The sequence below is a fragment of the Penicillium vulpinum genome (genome assembly GCF_028829585.1).
Source record: "Penicillium vulpinum strain IBT 29486 chromosome Unknown utg000001l_segment0_segment0, whole genome shotgun sequence".
Classification (NCBI taxonomy): domain Eukaryota; kingdom Fungi; phylum Ascomycota; class Eurotiomycetes; order Eurotiales; family Aspergillaceae; genus Penicillium; species Penicillium vulpinum.
The window spans coordinates 4,523,839-4,545,242 of NW_026643241.1; the positions used below are offsets into that span (position 1 = coordinate 4,523,839).

Below are 21,404 nucleotides of genomic sequence, written 5' to 3' on the forward strand. Positions count from 1 at the left end.
AATCCGACGGCTACGAAGTGTAAGTATACGAAATTATTGATACAGTGATATTCGAAATCAGTTTTAGCTCAATTCTCACTCTCTTTATCTCCCGATGCCCCACCTCAGGCGCACTAGTCGATATTAGGATATCCTTCCGCTGCCTTGTATTTCTTAATGTATCTCTGATGAGTCAGCGTAAATTACAGCGGTCGGTCATATAGTGGCAGATAATTATAGGTTAAAGCACACTATACGTTCAAAACAAGAAAAAAATTCATCCAGAGAGACAAGGATTGCCAAGAGATGAGATTACTGTAACGCCTGTTATCGCCTTCCCAGATTGCAAACAGTGAGATACTCTTCCAAATCCTAATCACATGATCACGTCGCATATTGTGTATGTTATGACAATGAAAATACATAAATGGCTACCGGTGTAAGAAACGTCTTGACATTCTAGTGGTGATGTCATATTCATCGCCTTTCGCACAGTGGCTTCTGTGGATGTTGAGTATACACAATATGATCCTAATCAAACGCGAATTGAATGGTCTTGAAATTTCAGCGTACTGCTGGCTTGCAACAAAATCTCATAAAGCTCTTAACTGCGAGTGCCCACATGTCTCATTATATCTGTTCGTTTCGCTTCCTTGATCGTCCAACGGGAGATAGAATAGTCATTTCATGGGCGCATAGGTGCGAGTGCTCTTGTATCTATTTAAATCCTGCTCGTTATCGTGATAATAATGACGACTACTACTTTGATAAGTCCACCTAAGACTCTTCTAAGTAGAACCACGGTGGCATTGTATAGACTTCTAGTATCAACTGCTAGCGATAACACACAGTACAATAGAAACTATACTATATTTCAAATTTTATTTTAAAATACAAATCGTCCTTTATTGTCTTAAGGTAACGTGGATCATAGAGCTCAAGTTTCTACCTCTTCAGCGTCGCGGTAGCAGCTTTTTCTTACTAAGGTCAATTTGAACTTTCATCGAATAATTGACGGCGACGAGCTCCTTGAGAATCGAAATGGTAATATCCGGCAAATTTTGCATGACTTCTATGCTCTCATCATGGGTGAGAAATCTATCAGCATCGGATGAAATTGACTTGGTTATAGCGTCGCGAAGCAGAGTCTCGTAAGGCGGAATGGTGGTCCAGATTTTTTCTATAATCAAGGGAGACTTGCTCGCATTTTTGTCGATCCATTCAATGATTCGAGATCTCGCAAGGTCTTTCAGAGGCGAAATGTCGAATTTATCAGCTGCTATAAACACCCTAAGGTTGTTCCACATAGCTGCATGGGGCTCTATATCATGATCCAAAGCACAGTTTCGACTTTGAACTTGCGATTCGTTTGTGTCTTGGTAGTCTTGATTGTAAAGGAAAGAGATAACACGTTGAATGGTTGCTAAATCATCGTCCGGGAGATCAACTTCTGATAGAGATGCTTCCTTGTGATAGAATTAGCCAGATGCAGCAGCCGCGGCAAAAGCTATCTCACCTTAAACCCCCCTTTCAATGCAGCATCAAAAAAAGATGATTGAGAGCAGACAATTGCTCGGTGTACTTGGAATCTTTTTCCTTCGCATGATATCGTCAGGTCTGAATATTTACCTGAATGTAGAAGGCTTTGCAGCATCGCCTGAGGACTTGAGAATCCCATGATCGATGTGAATCAACGAAGAACAGATCTAACGCAAGTTACTATATGTTGTTTCATTTCTACTGCCCTTCCGGAGATCTTGAAATACTAGACGTCACCATTTATACTGTCTGTGGGGTGCGGCCGTACATAGGTAAAATTACAGGTCTTGTTTCAATTACAGGTACATATTGTCTGTTTGAATTTTACCATACAAAGTTGAAACAAGAAATAAATCCAAAACACATAGTAAAAGCGATAAATTACAATATGATATTTCAACAACGGTTGTTTATAGAAGCTTTTCCTTGTAGCCTAATGCTTTTCAAATGATATCTAGCCATTCATTGGACTTTAAGGAAACTTAATAAACCAGTTAGTGAGATATATATATTTCTGGAGTTCAGCGATGCATTTTTCAATACCATAACAATACATATTCTCAATTCATTCAAAATTGATATATGATACTAAAAATGCTTATCAATTGCTATCGACGAGTAATGAAATTAACTGAAAGTGTTGGTTGTTGAAATATCATATTGTAATTTGTCGCTTTTACTATGTGTTTTGGGGGTGCGCAGCTCGGTGGTGTGCGCAGCTCGGTGGTGTGCGCAGCTCGGTGGTGAAATACGTTATGAGAGCCTTTCTCTGTCTACAACACGGAAGGCGATGTCGGGCGCTACTGTACCATAATTTGCACTGACTCGAAGATACAGACGAATGCAAGGTTGGCGGAAATATATCCAAAGACGGACTAGTGCGCCTGAGGTGGGGCATCGGGAGATAAATAGAGTGAGAATTGAGTTAAAACTGATTTCGAATATCACTGTACGAAGACTCCGAACATACACACACATACACACACACACACAATTCATACATGTTGTCATAGTCTCATTTTCGAAAGGAAAAGCTGTACCAGCTGCAAAAACCCTTTCTAGCCCATACAGTATTTCTCAAGCAGTTTCTCTTGTCGCTGTTGTTGTTGTGGTCATATCAGATCATCCCCCCCAAAAGCAATAACCCATCCCTCTGTGACACCAGACCCCCCACGTGTCCATTCTCGATGTAGTTTCGTGGACCTCTTCCCTGAGTAGCGATTTACCGAGAGTACTTCTCATATTAACGCCCGAAGTAGCTGACTGCCTCGCTGGCGGCAACACCAGATAGCAGACGAAGGACTGACGAATCGACATGCGATCGAACCGGTAGGGCAAGTGAGTTATTGTGAACAAAACCCGGTGAGGGTAGGTTGGAAATTCGTAGGCAGGTTGGTTGTTCGAAGGCTCGTCGACATCGCGACGTTGTGCGAAGTTGTCCACGTGCGAAGTTGTCCACGTGCGAAGTTGTCCACGTGTCCTTTTGAAGGCTTCCCGCCGCGTCGTCACAACCAATAAAGGGGTTTCCACCGGAGTTTCGATTTGGAAAGTTCTCAGCTTCGGTCAGACCTTGCAGTCCAACTTACTGACATCCCTCACCACAAGAAGGTGACTTTCCACGAGGGACTTCCGAACATACAGTAATATACGTCACTTTGCTCCCAAGACGCGTAAATCGGACCACGATCCGTTTACCATCAAGGGACAGACGGCTGTACCCCAAGACCACGTCAAGATCCTGGGCTTATTGATGGACACGAGACTCAAGTACAAGGAACATATTGCAAGGGCCGCTTCCCAGGGCCTGGAAGCAGCGATGGAGCTTCGGCGACTTCGGGGCCTAACCCCAGCAGCAGCGCGGCAGCTATTCACCTCGACGGTGGCGCCGGTCGTGGATTACGCCTCCAATGTCTGGATGCATGCGTGCACGGATAAAGCTATCGGACCGATTAACCGAGTCCAAAGATTAGGAGCACAAGCCATTGTGGGGACATTTCTCACGGTCGCGACCAGCGTAGCAGAGGCGGAGGCCCACCTTGCCACAGTTCAACATCGTTTCTGGAGACGAGCCGTGAAGATGTGGACGGACATACACACCCTGCCAGAAACCAATCCTCTCCGCAGAAATACAGATCGGATCAGGAAATTCCAACGTAGCAGACACGGACCAGTGTGCGTGTGGACAAGCGAGAGAGACCGTGGAGCACTTCCTATTTCGATGTCAAAAATGGACGGCGCACCGGACGGAACTCCTACAATGTACCAACACCCACCGAGGAAATTTATCCTTCTTCCTAAGAGGACGGTAGACGCGCTTCAACTGCCGAAAATAGGATGTTGAACACTTGGAGAAGCGCCTTCAAGTCAGCCTACTAACAAAATTACTAACCCACGAGGATCCGTTGCGATACGGACATCTGAGATGACATGTATTGCAAGGCTTTATGTATGGGCTCTGAGGAAACACAGGACTATATATATTATGACATGTAGCCGTCTTACCTAACAACCCACCAAGGGGGGTTTTGATACGCGCACCATCGATTTTACTACCCGCACCATTTTACATAAGCAAATTCTTAGATAATCAAAGAATTACGGGTATAATCGGATGAAAAATCATGTGATTGTCAACCTCATCTATCAATCTGATAACATACATGATAGCAAACAACAACTATTTCCGCATTGGGCAAGACCTATACGTATGCTCTAACTCTCCACACCCGGAACACTTGCTTGGCGCCTTCTGCTTCCTCTTTGGGCTGCTTTCCTCCCCAATTGGGTTATTTGCCACCCGTTTTGCTGCCTGTTTTGATTGCTGGTGTATATTTGGTGGTAGAATTGGGCGTAATTGTACTGGAATAGGCTTAATAAACCAAAATAGATCGATTTCATCCAATATGTGGGTTAGGTAAGACGGCTATAGTAGATCAGGGAAAGTCGCCCTTTCGGCTTAGCCGCCGGGCGTTAATAAATTGTGTGTGTGTGTGTGTGTAATATACGTTACTTAGCGTGATCGCTGGAATCGTGACTATGTTCACTGGATCCTCGTTTGAACCTTCCAACTTCGCAATTCCTGCACTGCTCTGTTTAATATCAGTTCCATCACGTGGCATCCGCTTTCGTTCGCGATTTGGTGACATTATCCCCAGGATGGGTCGCGATTCAATGATCTCGGAGTTTGTCGTTTACAGCAGCTTCATGCCGAAACTGTTTCGCAAACTCTGGTACGGTGCATTTTACAGGCACAGTATATCCGTGCGACGATAGCGTAATTTTCAAAAGAGCACCCCGAGAACCGTGCATACCCAGTACTTCACAATCTGCATTAACTGTCTGAAACAACTGACGCCGCAACCGTTTGAGGAAAGTGGTTACATTTATAACATGGTGCCCTTTTCCATGGTCAAGGACATCGGGGCAAGCTTGATCCAGCTCTCCCCCGTTTAACATTCCGCGTAGACACCTCAACGTGCAGTAATGCCGATGATTTTCCGTCTCCCTCGAGAACGACCCTTGCGTAACTGGTGTTGGTGCCATATTGATCGACGTTGGCTGTCCCTGTCTGATATTGCGCCATATCTGTGGGTCCCGGCTCGGCGTATCGGGGTCAGATTGGCCTCGTCTGTATCTCGTTGTGCGTCTCTATTGGTTGGCAACCTCCAACACTGGGTTTGTTTCGCCTGTGACGCAGTTGTATCGGAGATATTCGAAGTAACCCATTCGTCCTGGGAGGGCGATATTCGGAAGACGGTGCCTCCTCGTCTAGGATACTGCCGGGAATATCTGCGACTACCACTTCCCATCTTGGCAATGAGTCGATTGCTTGTTGTCTCCAAGCTTGATCCCGAGGCCGCAACTTGAGCGCCTGGGGAGTGAAAGCGAGGGATTGCCCCACGGCGGTCAAATGTAGACGATTTGGGCCGTTGATTGGGGGTTCCAGCCAGTGAGTCCCCAACGTCTCCCTTTGGAACGGAGAGGTGGTACAGAAGCGTCCCGGGATTCTCCAATTCGCAGATAAATATCAGCTTCGCCGGTACTTAGCACCTCAATTTCCGTACCAGCACGAATAATGTAGTCATATGGCTGCACAAGAAGTTCAGCAATCGCGCGACGGAACAGAAGTTTTGGGGACTCATCATCTTATTGCTCAACCACTTCATCAACATCTATATCCTCCAGCCCTTCATAGATGTGGCTTAGTGTCACCTTATGCGGAGATTTGTACTATTTGATATAAGCTGCAACGCGATCGATCGATTCGGATGATTGGCTGGGGTTGTTGTAGACGCAGAATTGATCGGCACGAGGCCGGCTGCTTCGCGCGGGAGGCGGGGTTCTCGGGCCACGGGTCGCTATGGTGCTTGGTTCGCTTTGTTCTCGGGCAGCTAGACGCGGTGAACATCGTTGTGGCCGACCACGAATATCGATATTCTGCATTCGCTTCTCAAGTTCCCACTCGGGGCTCAGTGTATTGGAGTGGTTCTCAAAGCGTATCGACCCTCTCAACCCAAATGTCTGTCGCAGTCTTGGATCGCTGTAGAGTTCTTCGATGATTTTCGAAACATGGTCCTCCACGGTCTGGCGAAGAAAGTGATTAAGGTCTAGTTCCGAGCCAACAAGCTGCCGCCGGATGTCTCTCCAGTTTCTTCCAGGGTATGAAGAGAAGTGAACAGAGTCTGGCTTCGACAAGCGAAGAATTCATCAGCAACCGCTAAACGTCCTCTTGTTCTTTCGCGAAAGAGTCACAGGCTTTGAGTCTTCTGGGGCGCAGTTTGTTGGTCGCGTTGGCGGGATCTCCACGCGTAGATTGTGTCTTATCCTGCTGAATTGCGAGACCATGGAAGAAGTGGTTATGGACACCGTCAAGGGAAGCAGGAATGTTGGTTTTGGATATCTTCTCCCTTTCCTCTGCGAAAAGGCGTCGTAGTTCGTCAACCTCAGTGGACATTTTGAATCACAAGCGTTGCGGATGGCAGTTGCAAATTCGCGGGGGATCATTGTTTACCTACCGCGTCACTCACGTGATATAACAGACCTGTCGCTGGCTTGAAACAAGATCTCACTCAGGAGACTTGTAAAGCAGAGGGTTGGTTGCTTGCCTTATATCAACACAACAATAGGTTCTTTCTCACAATATCTTGTACCTGTGAATTAAAAATGTGTTCGCTTTGTTCTGTCAACCTTCGGGCTGCCTCTGGAAGAAGGGCACGCCTTTGCATCAGCTCTGCTGGACGGGAGTGATATATCCAAATCTGAACTATTACCCTCTGCTGAAGATGGTGTAAGCGCTCATTCATTTGAAACAGTAAATTATTCAAAGTACTACAAAGGAATTCAAGCTGCTGTGTGCATTCCTTATCGCCTATGCAGCTAGCGAAAGCAACAGCAGCCTGAAGCATTTCAAGCAAGGATTCGCTATCTTGAAGAATTCTGTGGACTGCCGCATGGCGTATATTGCACACTGTATGCCTTAAGCTGCGAAGTTTAGCCAATATCTGGTGAAAACCTTTCGAAGATACGTGTTTTTTATATTCAGCCAACGTTGGATAAAGCGGAATCCACTTTGCTCCAACATTTTTTGCACTGCTTCTAAGACAAGGTGCTGAGCGCGGAAAGGCACCTTCTTAGGGATACTCTCTCGAAACGTGGAAACATCCCCTGGCAACCCTTTAAAGACTGTCGGTATACTCATGTGGCGAGCCATGTTATTGGGGGCTTACCGTGATTGAGCCGTTCTTTCCTAGTCCGTGGCACCACTCGTCGGGAAGGATATATCGTATGATACATACTGATTGGCAAATTTGGGATACGAATTATGAAAAAACCTCGAAGCCTGATAACGACGAACATGCAGAAATTTTTGCGTATAAGGTGAATGGGAAAACGACTTATTCATCTCTGTAAACTTTCAATCGCGAGTCCCGAGACGGTGTTATATCTCCAGGAGACGAAGCGGTTGATAGGACTTGCAGTTTACTTAGATTTACGTTTGCGAATTTTGTTGGTGTTGCAATAAGACGGAATGCAGATTTTCCGCCGGGCTTGGTGACAGATGAAGCAAAATGTTGAGGAATCTAAATTCCATATCATTTCGGTCTAGTTCGAGATCTTCGTATTGGTGGTACGCTTGTAGTGCTGCACGTTCACATACGAACGAACGCACTTGACCGATTCCTAACCGACCAGGGCAACTTTAGAGGGCTCTGAAAGCAATCTGTCACTCAGACACCAACGTGTCTGGAGCAATGGTTCTACCTATATGAATCCAGATTTGTATAACAGACCTGGGCCGCTTCTTTCTATCTCCTTGTTGCTGCAGTTCTACAACATCGAGTTTCTAAATGGCGCCGGTTGAGAGTCCTATAAAACAGGAGCAGCTGCGCAAGCGCCGCATAAAACAGGAGCAGCTGCGCAAGCGCCGCAATAACCTGCTACGCCGTCACAATGATTTCTGGCGCTTGTATTCAATCAAAAGTTGGGTAGTAATGGAAATGCCGAACGGTCGCCTCTATACCTACTATTCTCACCCCGATGTCGCTGTCCCAACTAAACAGGAAATAGTAAGATTGTGCTTATATTTTTGGCCACTTGAACGTCTTGTCTCTAACTCATATAGACTCAACGTCGTCAGCCTGCGGTCCACAAATCTCCACCCGACTATGGCCCCTATGAGTCGGCCAATGAAGCAATACCGAAGCTGCCAGCGATTACTGTTTTGGGGCGTTGCAACGAACTATGGAGTACTTTGTCACACTACATAACAAGGTAGCCAACACCAAAATTTGTGAGGAAACTGAGAGGTGTTTCCAATTTTTGTACAGAAGTACTCGCAGGCCTCATGAATGGAAAACGGAGCTTGGGAACACTTTCGTAGAGAAGAATTTCTGCTGCATCTTTCTAAGTTGCAGGGGGTTGGAAATATAGACGACCACAACGCACAGGCAGCATGCGTAGGACTAGGAAAGTGCATTTTCGGTGTGGTCTGCTCGCCAGTGTACGTGTAGCCAAAGACTGTATTTCGGGTATATTTTCAAACCGTCACTGATTGACAAAGTTGCTGAAGTAATCTAGAGAGAGCCAGTCTAGGATAGTAACCTTAAAACCAAGCGTAAGAATTAGTTGGTGAACTATATTAAAACAAGTTAATATCTTTCACGTACAGTTTTTGACATGTTGCGAAGGTGTATCCCGGCCAGGGGTGGGAAACTAATTATTACTAATATTGGTGCCTTAGGATGCCTGATTATACCTGATTATATACCGCCTTTCGGCACCGCTCTTACAGTGTACCTGGTCCTCGCCAAGTAACCCCCCCCCCCTTTCGGGAATTGGGTTACCACAGGTAAATGCAAACTCTTGCCAAATGCAAAATGTACCTTTTGTATGGGATTCACATATAAACGGTACATCCAGTAAATTAGAGTTTCTCGACTTTCGAAGGAGATAGGATAATTATAATATTAGGATTCAAATCTCAGGTATCTCAAGATATATATCTTTTGTAAATATAATTTCTAGAGCACGGTTGGTATAGATATAACGCGAACAATCTTCAGGGGCTGTTCAGAACTCCTTCATGCTATAACACCATGATATCGCCAATCTTAGACATTAAAAGAGTACCAAATGGATTTGTATATCGATAAAATAGAGCAATCGAGCTCAATTTATTTTTATCAATTTTTATCGAATTTTGGCAGATATTGGGCCATATGTACCGTTTATATGTGAATCCCTTACAAAAGGTACATTTTGCATTTGGCAAGAGTTTGCATTTACCTTGCTTGGCAAGAACCGGGTATTGTAAATGAAGCCCTCAAATGGAAGCCTCCCTCCCGGGTAATATTGAAGCTATTCCCACAATACAAATATTCCAACCCTCCCGTTTCTAGGCGTGAAGCCTCTTATACCATATTCTCGACGATTTCAATACCCCCCGACCATACATATCGCCAATCTATCCTCATCGCCATCTATCCTCATCGATCCCGACTGTGCAAATCGCCATCCATCCTCATCAATCCGAATACCCCTGACCATCTCCATACGCCCACGGATCAATCTCGACCCTCATAAACGTGAGATTCGGAGTCAGCCTCGGCGATAGGAATACAAGGACGTATAGTTTACCTTGAGGGGAGCTTCAAGTGGTGGAAGAGAGGGGGACGAGTACACAGTGGGAAGACCTCAACGCCCAGGAATAAGGGAATTCCAGGATTTGTATAGGTGCGAATAGCGTCATATTTGTGCCCATTTCTTAAGGCACCAATATTGTCGACCTCTGTAGTACTTGAATTCTTTAATTTCTCCCAAGGGCTCTTGTTATGAAGAGTGGTAAAAGGATGATATTCCTATCTAACTAAGAATGGTAGCTAACTAGTCGAGGCGGTGAGGGATATCATGTGATCCCCCAACAGCTCTGTTATGGTAATTCAGTTAGTATTCATATTTTCTGCCGGCAAATATTCAGGCATATTCAAGCATCAATATTACTAATATTAGTGTTGAGGGTGGTCATGTGACCGCCCCACTCTTCTAGCTTTAGCTATCCTCCCATGAGATAGTTTCTTCTCTTTCTCTCCACGCGCAATAAGAGTTTTCCAGTTACACCTACATCTTCACTATAGATACTGCTACTCTTCTCAAAGATATCAAGCCGGAGACAGTGAGGAATTTTCGTAAATCTTTAGGGGTACATTCTTTATATTAATAAAGCGCTCCCGAATGGACAGTGGAATCTCTCGTGGACCGGACAGTCCAAGCGTCTAGTGAAATCGAAGAGCCCTAGTGGCTTTTAGTGTACTATCTTTACAATCGAAGCCTCTATGCTGCACGTGCTGAACGCTTTTCCCTTCTCCTAGGAAAGCGATTTAGGTTCCTAGGAACACAAGGGCCCCTCAGGATATTTCACGGACTTGTATAATAGAGATCAATGTTACTTAAGCGCTTTTATAGGCAATAGGTGTCTACCTTTACCAACGGCTGAAGGCTGCTAGGTTCCTGGGAATAGAAGTCTGGTCCCTGGGGTTTAAGTATGGGCTCCTAGGACTGTATGCGCTCCCAGGAATACCCGTGTCGTTCCCGGGGCCACCCGTCCGGTGTCCAGGAATATATATTCAGGCTCTAGGAGACCGAGTGCTTCTGGGAGCTCAACCGTCTGCCCGGTAATCCAAGGGCCTCTAGATTATCGCCACCTATATCACTACACAACCTTATGTATAACGGATTCTTGTAGCAGAGAGGGGTTACTATAAAGACTTAAATAAATTCCTAGTGGTACTTTTTTCAATCGCTATCACCACCTTTATACAATCTTTACCTCACGTCCACGTACTACGCTCAAGATGTCAGACTCCCAATGGCTTTGGGATCCCTTGAGTATCTGTGAAATGGGGCCCCTTAGGGTAACTAAGACCTGTTGTGGTATTACCAAGAAAGGAGATGCTTGCAAGCTGATCGTGAAGAAAGAGACCCTCAAAGAAGGTCGCCACAAGTTGAACAACCTAGCACGACGCCCATTTGTTCTTTCTACACTTGACTCCCAGCTAAGCGACCTTGTGTCACTCTTCCTCTGCAAACAATGGCATCGAGAGCGTCAGCACATTGATGTTAAACAGCGGTGGTTCGATGCAGCCGTGCGTAATCAGGCCGATGCACAAGAAGCCCCACGCCAGCGTTTTCCACAAATTATCCCGGAAGAAATCGACGGATCGCAACAGGAACCAGCCAGCACAGCCTTAGAGATAGATGAGTTTGCTCCTATATGGGGTGTTGATACGGCTTTCCCAAGGCTTCCTGCGTCCACATGGCTAGAGGTGTCTCGGCCTCCTGGTCGGGATATTACACCGGGTATGCTCACAATGAATCGCGTGCCGTGGGATATTTCACGGGATACTCCAGCCATTTTATCTATCCAAAATGAATACGGTGGACTGCACTCCCTCCAGATTCACATCGTTCGCCAAGAGTCCTGTCCAGATGGTGAGAGGTGCCCAATTTGCTTCGAGGGCGATAGCGACGATCTCGTTATGTTGCAATGCGGTATATGTAAGGGGGTGGTTCATCTGGGGTGTATAGAGGGCTGGCTCGTCCATCGTTTACCAGGAAACAACACCTCTTGCCCAATACAGTACGTAACTTATCACCCTCTAATCCCCCAGTCCGTTCACTAATACAGATACAGTCGATGTCATGGATCGTTCAGCGCTCTCTTACGCTCGTCGGCCGTTGAAAATACTACTGGCGAGTCGACAGCAGAAACACCTCTCGATACCGCAAACACACTAGTAGAAGAGATGAACGCTCCAACAGTACCTCCGCAGCGTCGGTCGACCCAGACTACCCGGCGTTCAGACCGTCTTCGGGTCTCATCAAGCTCATCTATTATCCGTCGATCACCTCGATCGAGACGGGTTCCCGACCGCTTCCTACCCTAGGTGTATATTCTACATAGACGAAAGCTAGTTTACGAATGCACGAGATCAATTAATTCCACAGGATCAGATTTACCGTGGGGCTATGCGCAACGTGTTTGGCACCATTCCTGAGTAAAGACAACCGGTTTATGTTTAGAAAGGTTTTAGGATACATTGGACCAGTTAGATTTTGCGGGGTAGTCTATAAACAGATATGGTTAGACCTTTCTAGGGCCGGTTTTACCGCGGTGATCGTTTTTCTAACGCAGCTTTGAACGCTTAACCTAATAAAGCTAGACAGCCATAAACAGCCACGCTCGGCTCGATAGGTCAGTGTCTAGCTAGCACTGCAGCGAGGCAGCTATCCCCTTATATCTCTGTGGCCTTATTATATAAATAGGAATTGTCTGAACGTCTCTGTGTACAAATTTTCCCACTACTCAATGTTGACCCCTTAAGCTATACCAAGTCTATTATATTCTATGCAGGATGGATCCTATAAAGCGCCAGCCCTCTCGACCTGAGCCTTTGTGGCGTGATGGAACGCCAGATTGGGCCGCTTTGGAAAGAACATCTCGTCCTTCTGCGCTGTCTTCCAGGCCCCAGCCCGGTCCAGTGATAATCCCATCTACTCTGCCTCTTTCTCATCCTACGCAGCAGAAAAGCCAAATTGAAGTTCGGACTATTCAGCCGGTCTTCCAAAATCCGTGGTTGACTTACGAGGCGATCGTGGTGATCTCTCAAGGACAGTCTGTCTTTCTGGCGCGACACAGAAAAGACAAAGCGACACTCGTCGATATCCATCTTTCAAAGCAGCAATTCTCATCCGTGAAACCATTGCTGGAAACAATCAGCCAAATATCACACCCCAGCTTTCTAGGTCTAGTGGGGTGCTATTGTTGGGAGGAGCAGGTATTTCTGGTCCGGGAGCCAGTAGAGCTCTCGGTAAGTCACATCCTCGCATCAAGATGCACTATCACTGAGGATGAAATTGCTGCAATTGTTCGGCCGGTACGTACTACTGTCAACGGTTGACGCGAGAAAGTAAACGGTGCTTATGCCCGATAGGTCCTCGGAGGAATTCAATATCTGCGCGGTCACGGGAGAGCACTCGCTGCCTTGAATGCCGATACTATTCTACTCACGGAACTCGGTGGGGTCAGGATCGGTGAGTAGATATCTGAGTATAACTGGGGGGCTATATAAGCATGAGATTCTGATAGTTGGCTATGTCGCAGCGGGAGTGGAGCATAGTTGCCAAATCAATGCAGCCGAGATGGACGCAGCCACTATGAAGCTGTTTGCCTTAGCTGAGGTAGTGGAGAGGCTGATCATGAAGAATCCTTCACAATATCTATGGAGCGCCGAGATAAAAAATCTGCCTGAAGAGCTGAAAAAATGCGATTCACCGGAAAAGCTGCTACGCGTAAGCCTTGGCCTCCCAGCCCTCTGCGTTATATACTGACCAAACAGAACAAATTGTTCGAGCAATTGGGGGATGAGAGCGAACTGAAGATGCTGGTGAATGCGGCCAACAAGACTGCTTACCACAATCTAGAGTCATACAAGCGTATATGAACGTGGTGATGCGTAAATGCGGCGGGAATCCGTACCTCTTACCGTTTGGCAGGTGAGAAGACACAATTGAAGGTACTATACGTTTTGTACTGCAGATAGTACAGAATTTGGAGGCAATCCGCAGCCCTATTTGAGGATATAGCTTGCGGGGGCTTTTTTGAAATACAGCTATATATTATCTATATTACACTAACGAAGTGATTGTCACTAAACACTGACACAAAGTGGTTGAAAATAGTCAGATATAGGCAAATCTCACCCGCTTTGTTCGTAGCTGAACTTGGCTTTGTCCGTAGGATAAGCTGCCCTCGTATATCGATTTTCCATTTTCAGCAAATACACTATCCACCGAAGATATCTCAGGGGAAACAGCTTTTATATGATCTAGGAGCAGATATTTGATGGTTTCACCGCGCCTAACGTATGACTGGATCTATGGCGATATTCCGTATCGGTCCATGGTATTGGGATTGGCGCCTCTTGAGAGTAGTAGGCTCACTAAGTCTCTGTTACCTCTAAAGACGGTAAGCCAGAGTACTGTTTGACCCTCGCGATTTGGAATATCGATTTTGACACAAGGCTGTTGAAGGAGCTGATTCACAACCGCAGATGATGTAATCCTGCCGGGATGGTAGGTTTACTTAGGCCGCTAGTTACACGGGTTTTGATCCCTGCACCCCAAAAATCTCTAACGTATTCGGTAAGCGAGCGGCGGACGCAAGCGAGTGGCGGACCCCAACCAATGCATTAATTTCAAATATAAATATGTCAACCAAAACTCCATTAAATTAAATACAGTGAAATCATCTAGCTAGCTAGGCATCTATTAATCTTATGTCCTATTTCTCCACAACCACTGCACTTTGGTGGGGCCCGCGTACGTGGTTGTAAAGCCGGCGAAGGGCTTCTTCGTAGAGGGGAGGGAGGTGCTTTAATTGCTTCCACCGGCTCAGTAATCAATTGAGAAGCTTCCTGTACTGAAAGGCCTGCTTCTGCCTGTATTTGCCTCCGGGATCTAGTACGCTTTTGCTTCTGCTTCTCGTTGGCGGCGCGTAATTCCTTATTTTCTTTGGCGAGTAAGATAGCACCTTGCATTGTAAGACGGAAGCCTTTCACAAGCTGGTTTAATGCACGATCTGACGGGCTAGGCGGGCTTCGAGACCTTGTACGAAGTAAGGCTTTAATTGATGAAGCCTGACGACGTAGTTCTTTCTCCGTAAAGGGGGTTTTTGGAGTAAAATTCCGGCTTGATTCACTACCCCGGCTAGCTGGGGGGTTGGGGTTCGAAGTCGAATATTAAGCTTTGAAATCACTCGGTCGGGTGCAAATGGTATTAAACCAGCTGCTCCGAAGCTATTCTTAATAGTCTCCGATTTAAAAGCTTCAATTCGTGTAAGGGGGTATGCTTCGAGGAAGTCAAGTTTGTCAATATGATTGATCCCGTTCCGCATCTTGATTTCAACCATCCGACCATATATACGTTTTAATGCCGCAAAACAACCAATGTCCAGAGGTTGTAAAAGATGAGATGAATGCGCTGGCATACAGATTGGTATCACCTTATTTTGCTCGCAAATTGCGTCAAATTTAGGCGTTAAATGACTTCCGTGACCGTCGAGTATCAAAAGCCGATAGCTCCCCTTCGTACGTAAAGAAGTAGTCGGAATAAAGAGCTTTTCAAGCCAACGAAAGCTAATTTCATCAGAGGTCCAGCCATTAGGACTAACTTCGAAGCGCCAATCCCCCGGAAGGCCGTCGAACCATGATTCAATAAAGACTTTGCCTTTAAAAATCATACACGGAGGAAGGGCCCAGCCCGAAGCATTTATACACTCAATAGCAGTCACCCACTCTCGATTTCCAGGTTGTAAAAGTGAACGCCGACCATAGTATTCACTCCTCGTAATAACCTTTGCAGTTGCAGTCAATCCCATTGCAAAACCAGTCTCATCGAAGTTGTAAATATCATCGGGATCGATTCCAAATTGAAGAATCGTCTTTTGAACTAAATCAAACCACTCCCTAATGATTTTAGGGTCTTCGCATTTTGCACGTTCGTAATTGTACCGTTTCGAGAATCGGGAGGAGAGAAGAGGATGTCGTTTCACAAAGTTATATACCCATTTTTCGCCAACCGAAAGAACCGGGGTAGTTCCACGCTTTTGAAGAAGAAGATCCGCCATTTCTCGTACCATAGAGGGCCGGGGGGCTGCTCCACGAGAATCCATAGAGAGAATCCATTTTTGAAGAGACTCCTCTTCAATTTCCGTCAATTTAGAGGAATTTGCGCGACAAATCACGCGGCTCTGTACCCCCTTAAGGCGGCGGCGGAGGGTAGTTTCGGGCACACTAAAACGGCGCGCCACTTCACAAATTGAAGAGATTTCTTGATTTTTAAAGGCCTGGATAGCTAATAAAAGCCTGCCCTCTTGCTCTATTAAATTTGTAGAGGATTGAGAGCGAATTGGTGGCATAGTGGGTGGTTGAACTAACTAAGTGCTAATTCATGGACGCGTTTTGCGTGGGGTCCGCCACTCGCTTGCGTCCGCCGCTCGCTTACCGAATACGTTATTTGCACCCCAATTATATAATCATATGATTATATAATTAATTATCATCGGAACAAACAGGGTAAAGGTCACATGACTATCAATCTATCTATCAATCTCCTATAGTAACCATTGTTTACTACGTATATAAATACTACTCTCCCCTTCTTTTATCTCTTTACCGCTCTGATAAATTTACAACCAATCAAACGCTGCAAAAATAGCTGCAATTATAGTGTAAATAGAGACCTTTCAACTGTTTTTAATACAGTTGATAAGGCCATTATATATAGACTGCGACATCGCCCATGGACGGGCGGGTGGGCAGTGCCCACGGGCCTTATGTAAGCGGGCGATGGGCACTATCAATACGCCCATGGACGGGCCCTACCCTTAGGGCCCATTGTCCATGGACACCGTGGGCGCCCGTGGGCCTTTTTAGTAAGCAAAATTAGCGCAACACGTGATTTTTATTGACAGATTTCAAAATATTTCAACTAAATTTATATTTTTTATATATTTACAATCATAATTCCGGATTTTTAATAAGATATATATAAATATATATACTATAATTTACTATATATCTAATTTTTATATATATTTAAGACAACTTTATATAATGGTGGGTATCGTGGGCATGCCCGCCGTGGGCATGCCCGTGGGCCTTGGGCGTTATGGACGGGCACTCGAAAATCCAAATAGCCCAAGGCCCACCGTGGACGGGCGATGTCGCAGTCTAGATGTGACTAGTCTCTTTCGTAGTAGTCGAAGAAATGTGTGATAGGCCTGAAAGTTGCACCTGCTTGGAATGGGTGCTACCGGGTTGGGCCGTTGATTTCGGTGTCACTGTATCCAAACAAAAGACAGGATCAAGGCTATTCGATGTTTCCTTCGAGTAGAACCCGGGTGCCAGCGGATTTTTGGAAGGAATAACACCGAACTAATCCTCATTGGATCAAGTGGCTTCTCGATGCCTGCTGTATCGTATGCGCCACATCTATAAAGCTTAGTCGAGCTTGGTTGAAAGTCTCTAGTAAAAACATAGAACCTACATAGTATTGGGTATATTCCTGTTAGCACGAATTATACAGGAAAGCCTGGTTCCTCTTTGCACTTGGTATTTTCAATCGCAATGTGAGGATTGACTTCTCTATATACGAAGTTAAGTTAGCTTAAACCTAAGAAGAATAGAGGGCGCAGATTTGCACACCTGAGTGCGATTGTGGAAAAATGGAAAGCAGTAAAGTGCGCAAAAAATGAGAAAATATCAGCTCGCAATAAGGGTGATCAAAGTTAGCTCTATAGTATCCATACTAGGGGAAGGTGAATTGAAATATATCTTTCGTACAATGATCAGGCTTTATATATCTATTAAATTATACTATTATATGCGACCCGATTACTGACAATGTTTTGCTTCTTCCGGCGACGAGCAAACATCAGACTTATTGGTTATGGCCGCTATCTCAGTTAGTATATATCTATCTGGACTGAAGAGTTCAATTGGTCGAAGTAACTAGATCTGCACGCTCTCGCTCTACATTTGATGGAGGTGAAAATAAATGCTACGTTTGCAAAAGCGTGCGGATGGGCACACAGCATGAGAGACCTGATGATAATTGAGTGAGAATACTTCAAGGTCGATACCAAAAAAATTGAGCCTCGCCAAGGACTCAGTGTAGGAGCAAAACATGAATTGAATTATATGTGCACTGGTCAAATGAATCCGAGTTGTTCCTGGCGCCTGTCAAGGTCTTTAAGAGTGTTATAATACTAGTCGGTCAAACCCTTATTCATCTCGTATCCTAAAACTGCTGCTAACTCTTTCGTTCTGTTACCCTTATATACGTATTTTGAGCGTAGGTGCTGATAACAAAGAGCTTTCTTCAAGTCAAGGTCTTTTGCCGATTGTTGTAAGACAATCGGATCATCGCTGCTCAACGGAATGAATTTTATAATCCCATATTTCCCCCAAACCTGTGTAACACCAGCCTCGAGCACGGCAAGGTCCACCAGGAATGCATCCTTCGTATTTCCATAGTCCTCAGTGCCAAGCTCTTGAAGAGGAACGGCATCAACAACCACATCGTGGAGGCCCTTTCTTTTCTTCCATAAGTTGGAGTCCATTGGGATAGAACCAAATTCGCAGTCTTGTTTGGTTAGAGCTTGGTTTTAACGAGAAGGAAAGGGGAACCCACAAGCAAGCTAACCGGCGCTGGATCTTCGACAGGAACACCAGAGACTGAAGAGGTAGGCTGTTCTTTCGACATCACGGCTATATCTGTTTTCGTAGGTTCGATCGTAGAACTTTGATCGGAATCTGGACCTCCGAATAAAACTGTTTCTCGGGACTTTGGGGGGTTCGTTTCCTGTGAAATTCAGGAATATTAGATTGGGGGTTTGCTGAAAAGCAATCTGGCCTCGGTTCTCAAGCTCCTTTATTGCTAATTATCTTATATTGGCCCAGGGCAAATCGGGCTAGGGTTGCTTTGCGGGGATAAGGGATGGGATTGCGATGATCACTTACCAGATTAGGGTCGCCCATTGGGGGACCTAAATCGGGCTAGCGTTACTTTCAGGGGATAAGAGATGGGATTGCGATGATCACTTACCAGATTAGGGTCGCCCATTGGGGGAACCTAAATTGGGCTAGCGTTGCTTTTGCTAGGGTGTGTGGTGGAGTGGCGACAGGCAACAGTCAGGTTAAGGTCCCATCTTGTAGATTCAACGTAGTTGTGTTTTGACATGCGGGCAAGTAATAGGGCTGACTGGTCAGGTAGAGCTTGATTCAAGAACTGGTCGGCCGTATGGATATAAGATGGTAAAAAGCTTAGAGTAAACTTGGATATAACACAGGCACTAAAAAGGTGATTTTGATTTACAAAAGTCGAGACAAATTGTTCTAATATAGGGATTAAGAAGTGCAAGGGGTGTTCGCCTCACACTAGACACATCGATGTGATGAGACTGCAGGTATGGCGCATTTGATTGGCTCGTTGCTCGCGCCACCTGAACACCTATACTTGGGGGCGAGGCGGGAAAGAAAAACTATTTGGCGCCTTTTCGTCTTGTATTCGCCCATAGGTATGTAGGCAAGTATGCCTTGTTCCCGCCGATTTGGATTTGAGGGTGATAATACCGCCTATATCTGGTATCTTGAAGAGAGAATCTTTACACTTGAGAAAATTCTTCACAGCACATCTCGACAAGATACCTATATCGAAGCCCTTCATCCTTCACGAGGCCAAGACAACTTTGCCAACAATCCGGGAAAAGATTTCGAAGTTGCGAGATATCATGAAAGCCGCGTCCCTGACAGGCAAGGATGGGATGATGGGACGCAACCCGTATCAGAGACCCCACCAAGCCCTGGTGACGAACAACACAACCACGAAGCTGAAGATGCGGTCTGTCAATGGACAGGATTGGAAATCATCGAATACAACCCGCTTAGTATGCTTCCGAAAGGTTCCGGGGCTAGATCGAAGATTAAAAAAAATAAACAGCCCGGGTCTTCTCCAAATAAAAACGAGCACCGCAGGGGAAGTGGTGGGCAACAGCTTAGGGTGAAGTCTGAACTTGATAAATTTCTTGAGGACCTACCTTCCTTGAAAGATTGGAAGCCCCCTATCGACGAAGCTCGACGCAGAATCGTTCTTCGGGAATTGGTCCGAGACTACGGGTCGGCTGCGCCGACCTGTACCTCGTTAAATAAGGTATTCAAAACACCATCGGGCAATTCGGCTGAGCCTGCCAATATTATTCCAATCCTGCGTCAATACAGACAGTTCACGGTGAGGAGCAGCAGTATAGATCGGAAAATCGCCTACTTCCGAGAGCTTGTCTTCGTTTCATTATGTGCTGTTGCGTTGAGAGTTCATGAAGACAAAGACCAAGTGTACGAAGTTATACGAGATTTCCGGGGATCTAACGCTCAGTCAAAATATTTGAACAAACTTGTTTGCGGTGCAAAGTGGGCGAATCGTGCTATGTCTCTCCTTAGCCAGACTAAATGGGCATCTAGAAGCTGGAGTGTTATTTTCGATGGTAAGTCAAATCCCATCAGGCTCTTCGCATCTGCTAAATCAAGAAGCGGAGCATCCAATTGGCTTTTACGCTCGATTCGCCGAGTTTTCTACCGAGACCAAGAAATTATTTTTAGGGAGAGTAAGGGAGAATACTATCAATGACTCTTCCGAACTTGCAATCACAGACGAAGCAGCCCCTCTCGTGGTACCTCTGATCGTAGAAAGGCTGTTCAAAAACACCACTTCGTAAGTTTCTCGTTGCTATTTCTGATTCCAAAGGCATGACTAACTAAAAGCAGATTGGAGGTAATTTGCAAGTGTCTGGGGTACAACTGCAAGGCTGTGAATTCATATCGGCTACTTTTCGACCAGGCATTAAGCCCTCATAGTAATAAAAGAGCCAACACATCAGCGCAACTAGGGCTATCAAAAAGGCGATGTCAAGGCCAACGCGACCCGCCAGTATCAGGTAAGTCTATGTCCATTTTCATAAGTCATCAGTAAATGACTTTTTCAGATTGCGATGACGACACGCTGCGACCAAGGAGCCAGCATTTAATGTTAACTGATGGCAAACCCCCAGACACTCAACTAAACTTGGAGCAAAGCAATGGGATATTCGACAAGGCCACTAGCTTGAGCTCCAGAACTCTGCAGAGCCGCCGGTCTCTATCACTTGATCTTCAAACAACACTGATATCTTCTACCCATGAAAGCCCTAGGGCAAACCCCGACGTTTCTGCCTTAGTAGATCCCTTCCCGGCCAGTGACTTCCCCCGAGATGATTTCAACAATCTACCCAATCTACCAGAGTCCGACCCCTTCCCAGCCAGTGACTTCCCTCAAGATGATTTCAACAATATACCCAATCTGCCAGAGTGCGACCCGCCTCCTTTCCTCGCCGACCCCTTCCCAGTCAGTGACTTCCCTCAAGATGATTTCAACAATATACCCAATCTGCCAGAGTGCGACCCGCCTCCTTTCCTCGCCGACCCCTTCTCAGCCAGTGACTTCCCTCATGGGTTTTTCAATGCTCCGCCAGCGTTGCCATTATCCAACATACATTCTATCCTAGCAAGATCTTTGCCACTCGGAGATAAAGCTGGCACGCCAAAAGGTTGCTCTGTCAACTCTGCTGTCACGAGGGAACCAGGGGATTGTTCGACAGGTTCCGTTGCCACACCTGGTTCTCGTCAGGGGAGTTTGGCCGGTTTTCCAGTGTGCCCTTCCAGCCATCTTCCAAATCTGACAAGCTCCGTCCTACATAGCGATACTTCAGAGCGGTTGTTTGAACATCCTTCTGGGCG

At 45.8% G+C, this 21,404-nt stretch overlaps 9 protein-coding genes across 9 annotated transcripts; 5 read left to right on the forward strand and 4 right to left on the reverse strand.

Moving 5' to 3' along the window:
- Positions 1-932: 932 nt before the first annotated feature.
- Positions 933-1,657, reverse strand: N7479_001635 (BTB/POZ domain-containing protein; the record flags this gene model as incomplete). Its single annotated transcript, XM_057249332.1, has 2 exons — positions 933-1,445; positions 1,496-1,657. The coding sequence occupies 2 exons, from the start codon at positions 1,655-1,657 to the stop codon at positions 933-935; spliced, it is 675 nt and encodes a 224-aa protein (XP_057113764.1).
- Positions 1,658-3,268: 1,611 nt separating this feature from the next.
- On the forward strand, positions 3,269-3,859 carry N7479_001636 (uncharacterized protein; the record flags this gene model as incomplete). Its single annotated transcript, XM_057249333.1, has 1 exon — positions 3,269-3,859. One exon carries the CDS (start codon positions 3,269-3,271, stop codon positions 3,857-3,859), a length of 591 nt encoding a protein of 196 aa, XP_057113765.1.
- A 1,129-nt stretch (positions 3,860-4,988) lies between these two features.
- N7479_001637 (uncharacterized protein) lies at positions 4,989-5,690 on the reverse strand (the record flags this gene model as incomplete). The annotated part of the gene is made up of 2 exons (XM_057249334.1): positions 4,989-5,549; positions 5,583-5,690. 2 exons carry the CDS (start codon positions 5,688-5,690, stop codon positions 4,989-4,991), a joined length of 669 nt encoding a protein of 222 aa, XP_057113766.1.
- A 58-nt stretch (positions 5,691-5,748) lies between these two features.
- Positions 5,749-6,472, reverse strand: N7479_001638 (uncharacterized protein; the record flags this gene model as incomplete). Its single annotated transcript, XM_057249335.1, has 2 exons — positions 5,749-6,200; positions 6,271-6,472. The coding sequence occupies 2 exons, from the start codon at positions 6,470-6,472 to the stop codon at positions 5,749-5,751; spliced, it is 654 nt and encodes a 217-aa protein (XP_057113767.1).
- Positions 6,473-7,865: 1,393 nt separating this feature from the next.
- N7479_001639 (uncharacterized protein) lies at positions 7,866-8,293 on the forward strand (the record flags this gene model as incomplete). Its single annotated transcript, XM_057249336.1, has 2 exons — positions 7,866-8,084; positions 8,141-8,293. The coding sequence occupies 2 exons, from the start codon at positions 7,866-7,868 to the stop codon at positions 8,291-8,293; spliced, it is 372 nt and encodes a 123-aa protein (XP_057113768.1).
- A 2,575-nt stretch (positions 8,294-10,868) lies between these two features.
- N7479_001640 (uncharacterized protein) lies at positions 10,869-11,811 on the forward strand (the record flags this gene model as incomplete). The annotated part of the gene is made up of 3 exons (XM_057249337.1): positions 10,869-11,549; positions 11,602-11,653; positions 11,708-11,811. 3 exons carry the CDS (start codon positions 10,869-10,871, stop codon positions 11,809-11,811), a joined length of 837 nt encoding a protein of 278 aa, XP_057113769.1.
- A 617-nt stretch (positions 11,812-12,428) lies between these two features.
- N7479_001641 (uncharacterized protein) lies at positions 12,429-13,517 on the forward strand (the record flags this gene model as incomplete). Its single annotated transcript, XM_057249338.1, has 4 exons — positions 12,429-12,950; positions 13,008-13,107; positions 13,178-13,365; positions 13,413-13,517. The coding sequence occupies 4 exons, from the start codon at positions 12,429-12,431 to the stop codon at positions 13,515-13,517; spliced, it is 915 nt and encodes a 304-aa protein (XP_057113770.1).
- A 4,325-nt stretch (positions 13,518-17,842) lies between these two features.
- Positions 17,843-18,339, reverse strand: N7479_001642 (uncharacterized protein; the record flags this gene model as incomplete). The annotated part of the gene is made up of 2 exons (XM_057249339.1): positions 17,843-18,219; positions 18,264-18,339. The coding sequence occupies 2 exons, from the start codon at positions 18,337-18,339 to the stop codon at positions 17,843-17,845; spliced, it is 453 nt and encodes a 150-aa protein (XP_057113771.1).
- Positions 18,340-19,167: 828 nt separating this feature from the next.
- On the forward strand, positions 19,168-21,197 carry N7479_001643 (uncharacterized protein; the record flags this gene model as incomplete). Its single annotated transcript, XM_057249340.1, has 5 exons — positions 19,168-20,116; positions 20,163-20,343; positions 20,397-20,566; positions 20,615-21,119; positions 21,173-21,197. The coding sequence occupies 5 exons, from the start codon at positions 19,168-19,170 to the stop codon at positions 21,195-21,197; spliced, it is 1,830 nt and encodes a 609-aa protein (XP_057113772.1).
- Positions 21,198-21,404: the final 207 nt, after the last annotated feature.